This window comes from Alosa pseudoharengus, unplaced genomic scaffold, assembly GCF_046254945.1.
Source record: "Alosa pseudoharengus isolate Yale_2024_CS ecotype anadromous, Long Island Sound unplaced genomic scaffold, YU_APseudo_1.1 YU_APseudo_1.1_scf_8, whole genome shotgun sequence".
Taxonomy (NCBI): Eukaryota; Metazoa; Chordata; class Actinopteri; order Clupeiformes; family Clupeidae; genus Alosa; species Alosa pseudoharengus.
In genome coordinates, this window is record NW_027468870.1 from 25,271,996 (window position 1) to 25,286,316 (window position 14,321).

The window sequence follows — 14,321 nt, forward strand, 5'->3', positions numbered from 1 at the left end:
AAAAAGCTTAATTAAACTGATTACCATGTTGTCAGTCGCTTTGGTTAAAAATGCGTCAGTCAAATGTAATGTAATTCGCTGAATCCCTATATGGATCCTGTGAAAATGTGGCCTCTTATTCTTGCATGATTTACAAATACGGCGGTACTGACAAGAAGTAGGCTAGAGGTGAAAAGTTCCGATGGGGATCGATGAGTTTTGTGAATGACCACAACATGAAGAGAGATCAACATGATTCTAAGATGAGCTCAGACACTGCTTTGGCTACTTTTGGCATAAATGTATCTGGGTCTTCAATCGAGAGTATGGCTGACGTATGAGCTTAAAGCGCCCATGCAGAGCGAAAGTTCTCACGACCGACCCCCGATTCACACTGCCGTCGCGGCGACAAAGGGTTAAGACAACAAGAGGGCCGTGGGGGGCATTGAGCGCCAACAGGCAAAGCCTCTGTGAATGAAAGAGGAATGTGTCACCCCAGTGTCACGCAAGGTATCGACCTAACCCTTCATCCTGAAGACGTTGCAGGCTGAATGTTACTGATGGAGTTCTGGAAACGGAGGCACTAACACAAGAGCAAAGTTGAATTGGCATCTTAGACACGGGATCAACTGGACAGGCTATCAAATTTGTGTGGCCTCTCGTGGGTCTATATCACGCAATTTTACACACCATTAGACATACTGGATTTGAGTTTGACTTAAACATAAAACATAGCCTGCCCATTGCAAAAGCATCTCTGACAAATTAGAGCAAAAGTGCAAATAAAGAAGACTCTTACCTTGGTCTCGATGACCAGAGGAAGAGGTAAGAACACTAATGGAGTGAATAAGAGAATCAATCCATTTTTCATCCCCCAGAGCGCTTTCAGTGCCTTTGCTGCCATCATTTTCTGGGGAGAGATCTCAAACATGCAACAGGTTCCCAAACTCTAACTAAGTGCAGTGAAAGCAACGTTGAGAAATCCCACCTCTGCACAGAAAGTGTAGCCGATTCGCTCCTCGGATGCGCCACAATGGCACATGACAATCCCTCTTTCTCTACCCTCCCTAACACACACACACACACAGAGGGAGAGAGAGGGAGAGAGAGACAAAGATAGAGCGCGCGCGCAACTTTGTGTCTTGAATGCAGGAACACGTGCGCCTCTTAATATACACAACACAATAAACACAACAGCAATAGTACACCACTGTGTTCTAGACGTATTTACAGTGGTAAATGTACTATAATTAACGACGACAAAAAAAAAACCTGTATTTAACGACGCACTTTAATCCACTTTACATTCCTAAACGTAATTCTATAAGTTTTCAGAACTGAAACTTTTTCTTAATATTTACCTCGAGGAAACGTTTTCAGTTCCTTCAGGCTCTTGAAAGGGTAATTTCTTAAAAGTTGTGACCAGGTGGGATTTTATATCGGTTTGTCATTGAAAGATACATAATTTGCTGGGCAGTGCATGTTGCGGTAATGTTGAGCTAAATGAACATTTAAAATGTTTTGTGTGTATGTGGAAATATTGCGTGAAAGAGAGAATTAATTGCAATTGCGGGAAAACCTTGTATTTGTGTGCACGAGGAACGCAGGTGTGCACGAGGAACGCATAATCCTGAAGGGACTGATTTGTTTTACTTGTATTGTATTAATACTTGTAAAGCAAGCGCAACAGCTTATTCAAACGGCCTACATGCGAGAGACCTGGTTTCACCAGCGGAATGATTCTTGTCAAGTCCTCCTCCTCCAAGTGATTGTTTGAGCTAATTATTAGTTGTTTTGATCATGTTCCTCCAAGTTAATATGAGAAGCAGATCAGAAGTAGGCGAATGTGTTTCATGCTGATCAGTAAGCTCTTAATGGCTGTTAACTGACCACAAACCACTTGCACTTGGAGACTTATTTTTCCTCTCTAACCTTTAGAAAGATAGATAGATAGATAGATACTGTGGGTCAGAACTATAGAATAGATGGCATGGCATGTGTCCTGCCATAGTGTTACAAATTCTTATCTACAACTCCTTATCTGTGTGTGTGTGTTTGTCTGTATTCATATGAATGCTCATGCATACATTTTATATGGGTCTAACACACTTAAATTTGTTTTGTGGAGAGAGAAAGAAGGAGCAATCAGCCATTCAACTGGTCACCTAACCCAACTGGACTGACAAGGGGGCAATTAGCCCTCCAACCCCACTCCCATCCAACCACATCCTTCCTCACTGAAACTCTATCCAGTGGCGGAGGGATGGCCTGCTGACATATCTGCTGAGGTGGGACAATGAGGGCCTGTGTGTGATGCAGAGGATGAGCTCTCCTCCACTGATTGTATACAGGACCTCACATCACACCACCACTATGGCATTCCAGCAAACAGTAACCCAAGAAGGGGCTTCTGCACTTATTTCACAGGTTATTTTTTATGAAGGAGAACCTACAGTGTATCTCTAGGTATCTACAGGTATGTATGTATGTGTGTATGTGTGTGTCTGTGCCTGTGCTCATTAAATATGTTCATTTGTGTTTTCAGAAAACAGCAGCAGTGAATAACATCACTAAAGCAGAGGTTTTTAGCCAGTGGTCCGCGAGGACTTTGCTAGTGCTCCGTGACCATGAATTCAGTAATGTAGTTTCAATGTGGGAATCAGTAGGCCTATTTTTATTCAGTGGTGGTCCTGGGGTTACGTATTTAGTCAGAATGGTGGTCCCTGGTTCACAATCAATTGAAAACCCCTGTCTTATTAACCTGACTCTCGCCAGATGAATTTTGTTCTGCCTAGCTCCACTCATCCATCTGGGATCGATCCATTGGAGTGGTGCTTCAGAAGGCTGGACCTTATCAAAAATCCTTGCATATGATTGGATAAGCCACTTGTCCTTCATCTATTGACGTTAATTACCATTGGCAGTGCTCAATCCGAGGGGCGAGATAAACAGTTTTCTTTCAAATTTCCTCTGAGCGCAATAGGATAGCGCTACAACTCATGAGTCCCATGCATTTTCCCAACATCAGAGCTAGTTGGCTAGTTGATCAAACTTTTTTCAATTAAATTGCAATTAAAAAAAAGCTTAACTCGAGCCGTGATTCAAAGACCGCTGTTTGCCAGCAGCAGCATCTTCTTTGTTTTCCACTAGCAGGAAATACCGCGTAACCATCGCCGACTCTATACACGATGTGATTAGCCTGATAGAAGTTTCATTTTTCCAGCTCGCAAGCCAACGCAAAACGGTAGCCAGACTACCCTGGCTGCAAATTACATTTGCTGCCGCTATGGGTGCGTCTAGATTTCTAGGCTACCTGTCTTAATCTAATCTAATGAAGCACATAGGCTCTTGGCTCTTGTAGTGCTTTTATGAAGCCATTACCTGTGGCAATGACACTAGGGCCTATTGATTGAGTTGTTATCAATTTGTTATCAATTTTTATCATTAAACCATGTAATCAACCTAGAAACCCAAAAATGGCACTCTGCCACCCTCTGAGAGACAATACAAATAAATGCTTGAAGTCTTATAATTGAGGAATAGGACTCATGCCTATTTTTCACACCACACACAAGTGTGTTGGAAGCGTTTCCATTCAAATCAGTGAATCTGCTTTAGTCAGAGTTGTAAATGACCTTAGAATTGCGACTGACAATCACAAAATGTCGATTCTTGTTCTCCTTGATCTAAGTGCTGCATTTGATACAGTCGATCATTCTATACTTCTTCAACGTCTTCAACACTCAGTTGGTCTTCAAGGTACAGCTCTTGATTGGATCTCATCCTATTTAAATGGGAGATCTTTTTCTGTTTCTATTAATAACCTCTCTTCTGTAATGCCCATTTTATATGGGGTACCTCAGGGGTCAATTCTTGGTCTTGGCTATGTTACCTCATGGGTCTGTCATACGGCAACACAACATCTCTTACCACTCATATTCTGATGATACCCAACTTTACATTTCTATCTCCTCTGACCCCAGTTCTCTGAATGACCTCACTTGCTGCATCTCAGACATTAAAAGGTGGATGGCCTAAAATGTTTTAATGTTAAATGATGCCAAGACAGAGATTCTGGTTGTAGGCTCTAAGGCCATGAGACATCACTTTCACTCAATTTTAACCTCCCACTTGGTAAAACCGTGTGAGGATGTTAAAAATTTAGGAGTGACTCTTGATGCAGATCTTAACTTTCAAAAACATATATCTAACATTACAAAAACAGCCTTCTACCACCTTAGAAATATTTCTAAAGTCTCCTGTCCTTTCAGGATTCTAAAAAATTAATACACACATTTATCTCCAGTCATTTAGATTACTGTAACAGACTGTATACTGATCTAACAAAACAGATGCTAAACAAACTTCAACTTATCCAAAATGCAGCTGCTAGAATACTCACTGAACATCCAAATTTAATCATATCACCCCTATTGAGGGGGCAGCTGTGGCCTACTGGTTAGTGCTTCGGACTTGTAACCGGAGGGTTGCAGGTTCGAACCCCGATCAGATGGCACGGCTGAAGTGCCCTTGAACAAGGCACCTAACCCCTCACTGCAGGCAGCTCACTGTGCCGGGATTAGTGTGTGCTTCACCTCACTGTGTGCTGAGTGTGTTTCACTAATTCACAGATTAGGATAAATGCAGAGACCAAATTTCCCTCATGGGATCAAAAGAGTATATATACTTATACTATTCTTAAATCACTTCACTGGCCCCCAGTTAAACAAAGAATTGATTTCAAAATACTTCTTCTTGTCTTTAAATCATTAAGCGGCCTTGCCCCACCCTATATTTCCGATTTGATATCTTTTTATGATCCAACTCGTTACTTAAGGTCCTCCAGTAAATGTCTCCTCACGATCCCCAGAATCAACACTAATGCTGCACATGGTGCCTTTGGTTACTGTCCCCCAATCCTCTGGAATAGCCTACCTCTGGAATTAAGCTCATAGCAATCAATTATCGCTTTTAAAAAGGGACTTAAAACGTATTTATTTTCTTAAAACACTCCATTTTATTATTATTATTTTTATCTATTAACTTTCTTTTTTTGTTTTTGTCTTTTCCTTTTTTTCTTTCTTTGTCTTTTCTTTTTCTTTTGCTAAGTGTGTTTGTTTATTTTAGATAATTTAATGACAACTCTCCACTCAAAGCACATTGTGTATGCTATATGAAATGAAATGTGCTATATAAATAAACTGACTTGACTTGACTTGAAGAAAAAAAATGACGAGAGAAAAAGAGACGTTTTAATTGGCAGAGAGGCCGCCGCAGCTCCGCATCAAACACGTTTCTGGTAAGCAAAGAAATTCGCCTTATTCACCCGGCGGCCATTACGAGGCTAAAGGGTACACTTGCCATTACACCTCAGTCCAGCAGATGGTGGTGGTTATGCACTCCGTTTGCAAACTGCTAAAAAAAAAACTCACTGAAGAAGAACAGGCCAGTGAACCCTTCTTCTTTTTCGGTGAGCTTTTTTTTTGGCAGTTTGCAAACTTAGTGCATTACCACTAACCTGACTCTCGCCAGATGAATTTTGTTCCGCCTAGCTCCACTCATCCATCTGGAACCGATCCATTGAAGTGTTGCTTCAGAAGGCTGGGCCTAATCAAAAAAATGCTTGCATATGATTGAATAAGCCACTTGTCCGTCATCTATTGACGTGCTACTTCAACCACTCACATCGAAGCCAACCCGTGACGCTGATAACAGTCTCACAGTCGTTTCTACGCTATGTCACATCTATGAAACTCCCGCCCTGCGTCCTGATTGGATGAACCATAAAGTCGGTTGCAGAAATCACTCTCAATGGAAGAGGTCCCAGATGGATGTGAGTGAAGCTAGGCGGAGCTAAGCGGAACGAAATTCATCTGGCGAGAGTCAGGTTACATTACCACCACCATCTGCAAGTGTACCCTTTAGCCTCGTAATGGCGAATAGAAAATGCCACGCAGCCGCCAAGCAACAGACACGCCACGACAGGCCTAAGGGCTGTTTCACACCAGGTGCGTGGCGTGAGGGTGTCAGCTGCGTGGCGTGTCTGTTTTTATTTCGGCTCCTATTTTAACAGGTTAGAGCTTGCACACCGCCTGCGTGACATGCACCTCTCAGGCGCGGCCTGAGCCACGCCGAAAACGCGTGCATGCTAGAAATAGGACCGACGCCAATTTTTCACGCGACACGCAAGTGTGTTGGAAGCGTTTCCATTCAAAACAGTGAAGAAAAAAAATGAAGAGACGTTTTAATTGGCAGAGAGGCCACCGCAGCGCCGTGTCAGACACGTTTCTGGTAAGCAAAGACAAACGGCTTCCACACACAGTTGCGTTCTGTCAACGCATGCCAGTGGGTGTTCCCGACGGTAGCTATGCAAATGACTTAAAGTATAACCGCAATTTGATTGGCTGGTGCCGTCTGTTGATCGTTTGTTCGTAATTTGATTGGCTGGTGCCGTCCGTTGGTGCAGCAAAAGTTTAACTTCTCAACGCGAGCGACGGGAGCAACGCGACGCAACGGACCCACAATTCAGTTCGGCAACGGGTGATGTAAGCCCATGTAAAGTGAACGGGATGCGTCTCCAGCACTGCAACGCACGCAACTGTGTGTGGGAGCCGATAGAAAATGCCATGCAGCCACCACACAACTGACACGCACCAGACACGCAATGTTCACGCCACGCACCCGGTGTGAAACAGGCAACTGCAACTGCAACCTGCAACTCATGTATGGATGGACAACTTTGATTATAGAGAGGGCCACACATATTTGATTGTCACTGTCAGAGGGCCAGATGTGACTGTGCACTTCCACTACTGGGATATAGTAGTAATTTAAATGTACATTTTATTGGAGTAAAATACACTTATATGTGGAGTCTCGTCTAATCAGGCAGGGTGGATGGCACGGCTGAGGAGCTGCTGCCACCTGCTGTTGAGTATCGCAAATGATTGGAGAAAACTTCCGTCAGTGTCTGTCACCCACTTACTTAAAAATGATCACATTATCACACAGTAAAATTATATGAAATGTCAGACATGAGCCATGGCTTCCTAATCTGTGAGTTCATGTGTCTGTCCACACATGATTAATTATCTGTCATCATTTAATTGTTTTGGTCTTAAAATACTGAGATGAGCTCTGGCTTTTGGCTTTCACATTCAAGAACCAGAATCACCATTGACAGGGTAAGTAGTATAATCATTTTTACACTTAATTGAAATAATAATAATAAGAAGAAGAATAAGAAGAAGAATTCCTACGGCAAGGTGCCATTAAAATATTAGTGATTTAATCAGTTTCTTGTGTTCAAATTAATTAAATATGAATCAAATTGCAAATGAAATGGCAGAATATAAAACACATACACATTTACACACACTGAAATTTGTATTTGCACGTAAATGATAACATAGATCAAGTCCTTCCCTTATAAATACTAATGCTGTCGAAGGGCACTGAGGTATGCTGACAAATGCATTTTTACCTAAGCTTTACCCTCTGTACGGGTACATGTTCACTAAGTCCTAAATCTTCCATCTGCCCCTGAGCCCTAGGGCTTGACCCTGCGGGGGACGTGAGTGTTCTCATCCCCCTTGGCCCCTCAATGGGTGACGACCTGGAGGCTTGAGGGCTGAAGGTTAGAAGCCAGTGGTTTGTTCAGAGGTAGCAAACAAATTGCCCAGCACAGAGCAAACACACTGAGTCTCCTCCTACTCGGTCAAGGATTACTAATGTCAGAGAAACCGTTACCCAAGCAGATATCACCAGGTAACTCCATGGGAAAGGCAAACCTCTTTCTCTCACTTTGAAAACATATGGAGAGTCACTAGGACTGTACCTTGTGCTTAGAAGTAGAAATTAGAAGTGTCATATTAGGTAGGTAGGTTGGTATTTATTTATATACATGTAGCACATTTTTCATGCACATAGTGCAACACAAAGCGCAACATAAGACGCTTCACATAATTGCAAATTAAGACCTAATTTTAGGGATGGCATAATTATTATAGATTTTATAATAGACATTAGAGTTTTGTGCATTGTAGTTTGTGCAAAGACTGCATCACCTACATGTACCTTCTAAAATGACTCAATCTAAACTTAATGAAGTTCTTCAAGGCAAGTTCTCTGTAACCACGACAGTTGAAGAACTGATATAAATGCATGTACTGATCACATTCCTTGTCTACTGCAAGTCAGTGTTTGTGTGTTGTAGTAGACTACTTTGTCAATGATCTATCTTGACAATATTTATCAAATGCGTTTGGCATCTGTTATTTATGAGGTTGTGACAGTTAGTCACCCCAAATGACTTGTGACTGTGGTAGTTGTGAGCCTGCTAGCTCAATGCATTGTGGGATTTCAATGGTTGAATCTGACCTATGGGCTGGGAAAGAGCCTCCAAGGTCTTGCGTGGGTGGTAGATTTGGAAAGATGCGGTCAATGTGTGTGTGATTTTCAAAAACACAGAGAACCTCTGGCTTGCCGACTGTTGGTATCTGGTAGAAAAGAAAACATGGTGATGTGGGCTTAAGAGAGTTAGTGTGGGTTGGTTAATGTTATGTAGGTTATCTTATTATTTACTTTATTTTGTTTTATTTATAGGGTTAGACCTATACTTTTTACCACAATTATTATACTATATCTTTCGTTATTTCATTACTGTAATCTCAACTTCACTAAAAATTAGGACTACCCTCAGTGAACCTCTGAGAATAAATTAAGGTTGGATGAATGAATGAATGAATCTTTAGTTAAACTAGCTTCTTTCCAAACATACTCCTTCCCACATGCACAACAATATGAACAGTGACTCTTTGGACAGTTGTAAAAAACAACAGTCCACACTGCGTTAAAATATGTATGACATTTAAACCATATCAGCAAGGGTCAGGTGCTATATGGCCAACACATACACCCTATAGACATCTATACATTTAATAGTATTTAAATTGATACTTAAATTTACAACTAAGTAGTGCCTGAAATGAATCAATGGGGGGTGAAATATTAACCAGAGGTTGGGGGACTTGCAGTGTTGCATACAAAGTGAGCTGCCCCTAGGACATTCACCGTTGCTGTCTTTTTTTCTCCACAAAATTTGGATATCGCAGATTCCCTCCCTTTCCCATTTAGATTTGGTAAGTAGGCCATTTATTTTTTTACTCTCACAAACTACTGCTACTCCAACTGTCATGACTAGCACATACTCATGTCATGAGTACTCTTCATGCTCATGTCACATACGACATACATAAGACATAAAATGTAAGAGCTATTTAAAAAAATATAAGTGGATGGTCATAGCTGATGTATTTAAGTTGCTCTTTTAAATAATAGTAGTGCTTCTCTACTGAAGCTAGAGGAAAAATCGAAATGCATGATTTTGAAAAGATAATATTTTAACACGAGGCCTTCAATTCTGAGCAATTCTGCACTGAAACGTGTCAATTCTGCACTTTTCTGTCAAGTTGTCTTTACAGCTGCTAGACATAGTGCAAATTATTTGCACATTCTCACCTCAAACATGATGTGTAAGTATGTGAAGATGCATCTTTGCCTGCTGTGTGTGAGCAGCACAGTTGTGCCTATGGCCATCATTAGCTCTGTTAGCATTTAGCATATCAAGAAAATGCTGCATCAGCTCAATAACTAAGTATGTTGCAGTCCTGTTGACGTTGAATGCAGATTTGGTGTTGTACCTAATGTTAAGTATAAAATGCCATTACATCTGGAATCAGAATAAAATGCATTCTTGGGACTTCAATGGGTTGTGTAAAAAGTTGTTAAAACATTCAACACTGGAATGTGGAGTTGTACATCATTACTAAAACCATTGCTTTTCTACACAAGTGCATGGTGCAAGGTGCATAGAACAATCTAAACAATGCTGTTGCAGTATTAATGCTTCAGAAAACACCTACAGCATCAGACTCCTCTCTTGAAGGGATATAAAAAGTAAAACCTGTCAAAATGCTACCACCCAGGATTAGGAGAGTTTGTACCTATTTGCATAGAGATTTGAATAGTGAGTCCATAGCCTGGTTCCTTGAACCTATCTTGCTTTCATACTCACTAGAGTTAGAGTCAGTGTGCTCACTGTTAAAGGGGTGTTTTCTAAGTCTCTGTTGCCGCACTGCAGGCTGGGACCCCCAGGATGGTGCTCCATTTCACTCTGCTCCTGCTGCTCTCCCTCTGTACTCAAGGAATGATGGTAAGACATGTCTTTTACCTGTAACACTGGTGGAGTTATGCACCCATGCTGGAAACCTTCTTAAAGGTGCAGTGTAATGGACTGGGTTGGTGGGGTTTTTGAATAGTATCAACCTCTGTTGCTAATCAGTCTACCATAAGGTGAATATACCCAGAGAATCTACCTCACTATTAACACAACCATGATTGAGACACTTTTTGAAGTTCTTCATGTACAGAAACAGGCTCTCTGAAATACCAAATGTTTCTCCTTCTCTCCCTCTCACACACATCCGCACAATTTGTCTCCATTTCTCGCTCCCTCCCTGCCTCTGTCTATCTCTGTCAGGATGAAGCTGCACCTTTTTCTCCTTCAGTGCCTCCAGGGGAGGAGGATGAGTGTGGAGAGGTCACACTGGAGTCCAACCACAGGGCGGTGGAGGCTTCTCTGACCAAACTGGGCCTCACGCTGCTGGAGCACCTCAAGCCAAGTCCAGAGCAACCCAATGTACTCATCTCCCCTCTCAGCATTGCCCTCGCACTCTCACAGCTAGCCCTGGGTACGTCTGTGTCTTTGTATCACTGTGTCATGTGTTTGTGCACTTGTGCCTGTGTGTGTGTGTGTTGGTGTGGGTGTGGCATTAGGCATAGACCCTGACAAACAATTATACATTAGAATTAAACATTAACTACACATTATTTGGATGACTATCATGCCTTCTATAAGTAAGTAAGTAAGTAAATATTTTATTTATATAGCACATTTTTCAGTGCAACACAAAGCGCTCCACATACAAGACATTGATACACAAGACAAATGATGCCAGACGAAGCGGCATAGTCGCCAGCGTACCCGTGACACCAAGACATGACAAACAAATTTACAGACAAACAAATGACACACAGGACAAAAGATGCCGGACTGAGCGATGTAGCATAAATCAATGTCTTAAATGCTTTTAAAGTGTAGTGCTGTATATTTCAAATTCCAAAGTTCAATCAGCACTGAGGACGACATACTGTGTATTTAAGTGAATTTAATGCTTCTGCCTTGAATTAATTGGTCTCCTATTCTCTCTTAGGGGCACGGAATGAAACCCAAGCACAGCTTCTGAAGGCACTCCATGCCAACGATCTGCCTTGTTACCACAAGCTCCTCAGTGGCCTGCAGCAACACCTCAACACCATGGCAGTACAGGTGGCCTCGCGACTATACCTGCGCCCAGGTGAGGTGGTGGCAACAGGGAGATTGAATACTTTATCCAGAACTACAGTCACCAATGAATCATAATCATATCCTTCCACAAACAATTAAAACAAACTTGTAAATCTTTGTGTGTTTTCTCCTTGTTAGAGCGGTCTCTTTTTCTCCCCATTATTGTTCATCCTCCCATTTCACTCTCAGGATTGATCAGCTGTCTCTGTGTCATGTCCGTCTTCACCCAGCTGATTATTGTTTCTTCCATGGTCTCATCTGTGCATAGGTTTCGAGGTTAAGAAGGAGTTTGTGCAGGAATCATTACACCTGTACAAGTCAGAGCCCGCCCCGCTGACCGATGTGGAAGAAGTCAACAAGTGGGTGGAGGAGGTCACACATGGTCACATGACCAACTTCCTGACCAGCATACCTCCAAGTGTGGTTCTGCTGCTCTTGAATGCACTCTATTTCAAAGGTGAGCAAGTTGAGTGTGACTGAAAAAACAGTCTAGCAGCCACCCAGGTCCTCAACATTGCCCAAAGCTGTCCATTGGCACACACATTTGGTCCACACACACACACACACACACACACAGGGATATAGTGGAGGCTAAACGCAAGTAAACACAGTTTATCCACCTCTGAAATTTCAGAAATAGAATTTATCCACCTCTTATTAGAGTTTATCCACCTCTCAAAAGAGTTTATTCACCAATTGCAACTTTTAACATTCAAAATTACACAGTATTATCCACATTCACTATATGTACAATCACCAACACTCTAGAAACCATTAATAACCTCCACCATTATCAAACATGTTCTGAATGCCTTTTTAAAAAATCTGATACCGCATGGCGCAGTCCACCTCACCGTGATCACTGTATAGTTTACCCACCTCTTCTTTTACCACTACATCCCTACATATACTCATAGATTATTGAGACATTTTTTTGGAACACACATTCCTTAAAATAGACCTCTCCATGGTGCTAGAATCACAATTACAAATCCATTTCCTCACTGCTTCGTCTTGTTTACAGGGGAATGGGAATCCCGTTTTGACAAGGAGCTCACTGGCAAAGACCGGTTCTACATCAACAGCACCACACCTGTAGAGGTGGTCATGATGGTGGCTCCCAAGTACCCACTGAGCATGATGCTTGACAATGCGCTTGGGGCCCAGGTGGGATAATCTTTCCTTTTCTGTCTATCTTGCCATTTCTGGGATCACTCACTTTTCCACTTGTTAGTTGACATCATTTTTGTAACTATGCAAAATACTATGTATTAGGTCATATATCTACAGTATAGGCCTACATGTGTAACATCCCAAATCCTTATCTTCTCTTGATTTGATACTGTAAAGATCACTAGAACTTTGTCAGATTCGATCTTTGAGTCGATGCAACTATGACACCCTCTGACTTCTTTTCCCATGTGACACAACCAGGTGGCTCGATTCAGATTCCAGAACAATACCAGTTTCCTGGTGGTGATGCCCAGTGGCACAGGGTCGGAAAATGTGTCCACAGTAGCAGCCAAGCTGAACATCTCTGACCTCTACACTCGCTTGCCGGCTGAGAGCACCATGCAGGTCAAAATGCCTAAGTTTAAGCTGGAGTACAAGCAGGAGCTGCAGGAACCTCTGACCAAAATCGGTGAGACTGTGGGCAACAGTGAAACTGTGTGTCAACTAAATCGTGCAGACTAAAATAAGCGCCTGAAATTGTGAGATCAAAGAACAGCACCACATGTACTTTTGATAGTGTAGGCTTGATCAATACCAAATGTTGGTCTGTTGACATATATCCTACCATTATTTTCTCTAAGTCTACCCTTACTCCTTTACACATTTGCTTCTCTCTCTCACCGTCCCCTGGTCAGGTCTGGGCTCTCTGTTCGCCTCCCCGGACCTGTCTGGCATCACGGAAGGCCCCCTTCAGGTGTCAAGTGTACAGCACGCCTCAGCCATCACCCTGAGCGAGGAGGGCGCAGAGGCCTCGGCCGCCACCGCCATCCACCTGCTCCGCTCCGTGCCCATGTTCGCCGTCAACATGCCCTTCCTGTTTGCCCTGACCGACGACACCACACACGTGCCCCTGTTCCTGGGTGTCATCACCAACCCCAACCCCCACAGCTGAGTGATGGAGCGCCCGCAAAGTGACAACATAACGCAGGGAAAGATAGGCCACCCCCCACAAAGCCAATGGCCCTCTTCCCCGTAATAAACAAAAGCTTCAGTCATATACAGTCCACTCAGTATTCAGACCACTGATAATTCATTTTTATTCCTGATACCTTTTTAAAAAATTGCTGATTTTTTTTAAAAAGGGAATTTGATGTAGATTTATGATGGGATGGGATTCATTTCAGTGATTTGAGAATGAGGAGGTTGCAATGTAACAAAGTGTAAAAAAGTGAAGTGGTCTGTTCTCTGAATGCAGTCTGCTTTGACCCTCTTGAAAAAGGACTGTTCTCTGTAGTCACGGGTTGAAACAGATGGACCTGTTGAGACAACAAAAATCTCTTCATGAAACTCCCATTTGGCCAAATTCTCAATATCATATCTGTTGTTACCTCTTTGTGCAGTGTACGTAGTTGCGTGGTGATATCCCTGATTTGTTCTAGTGTGTATTATTTTAGTTCTTTATTGCTTCAGAGAATGTTTCTTTTTTAAACATGGTAACATTTCTTTCTCGAAAGTAGTATCTCGAGATCAGGTGAATTATGATTATATGGGAGTATTAAAAAAGAAATTAATCTTGTTTTGTTATTTTCACAGACAATCTCAAAGAAAGCATATTACCAAATTCAATGGTTATTATAATCATTATAACCAATACTATATTATAAGTTCATGTAACTCTATAATGTAACTATATTTATTATAATTTAACTACATTATGAAATGTTGCTTGCTTTTGTTAATTAAAATACCAGACATCCTTGGG

At 42.0% G+C, this 14,321-nt stretch overlaps 2 protein-coding genes across 3 annotated transcripts in view; one reads left to right on the forward strand and one right to left on the reverse strand.

The window, feature by feature from the left end:
• Positions 1-956, reverse strand: part of slc13a5a (solute carrier family 13 member 5a) — a 31,002-nt gene extending 30,046 nt beyond the window's left edge. For both annotated transcript variants that reach the window (XM_076274633.1, XM_076274632.1), the window contains exon 1: positions 779-956. In XM_076274633.1, the coding sequence (XP_076130748.1) occupies positions 779-910 (132 nt within the window). In that variant the 5' untranslated portion in view covers positions 911-956. The remainder of the gene's footprint in view (positions 1-778) is intronic.
• A 4,955-nt stretch (positions 957-5,911) lies between these two features.
• Positions 5,912-13,530, forward strand: serpinf2a (serpin peptidase inhibitor, clade F (alpha-2 antiplasmin, pigment epithelium derived factor), member 2a). Its single transcript, XM_076274938.1, has 8 exons — positions 5,912-5,987; positions 10,121-10,192; positions 10,548-10,730; positions 11,253-11,396; positions 11,655-11,843; positions 12,411-12,553; positions 12,821-13,028; positions 13,255-13,530. Exons 1-8 carry the CDS (start codon positions 5,912-5,914, stop codon positions 13,509-13,511), a joined length of 1,272 nt encoding a protein of 423 aa, XP_076131053.1. The 3' UTR covers positions 13,512-13,530.
• The last annotated feature ends 791 nt before the right edge of the window (positions 13,531-14,321 follow it).

Coding starts and splice junctions, on each gene's coding strand:
- serpinf2a (XM_076274938.1), top strand. CDS start 5,912: ATGGCGAATAGAAAATGCCACGCAGCCGCCAAGCAACAGACACGCCAC. Junction 10,193..10,547: donor TCTGTACTCAAGGAATGATG/GTAAGACATGTC, acceptor TTTCTCCTTCAG/TGCCTCCAGGGGAGGAGGAT. Junction 10,731..11,252: donor ACTCTCACAGCTAGCCCTGG/GTACGTCTGTGT, acceptor ATTCTCTCTTAG/GGGCACGGAATGAAACCCAA.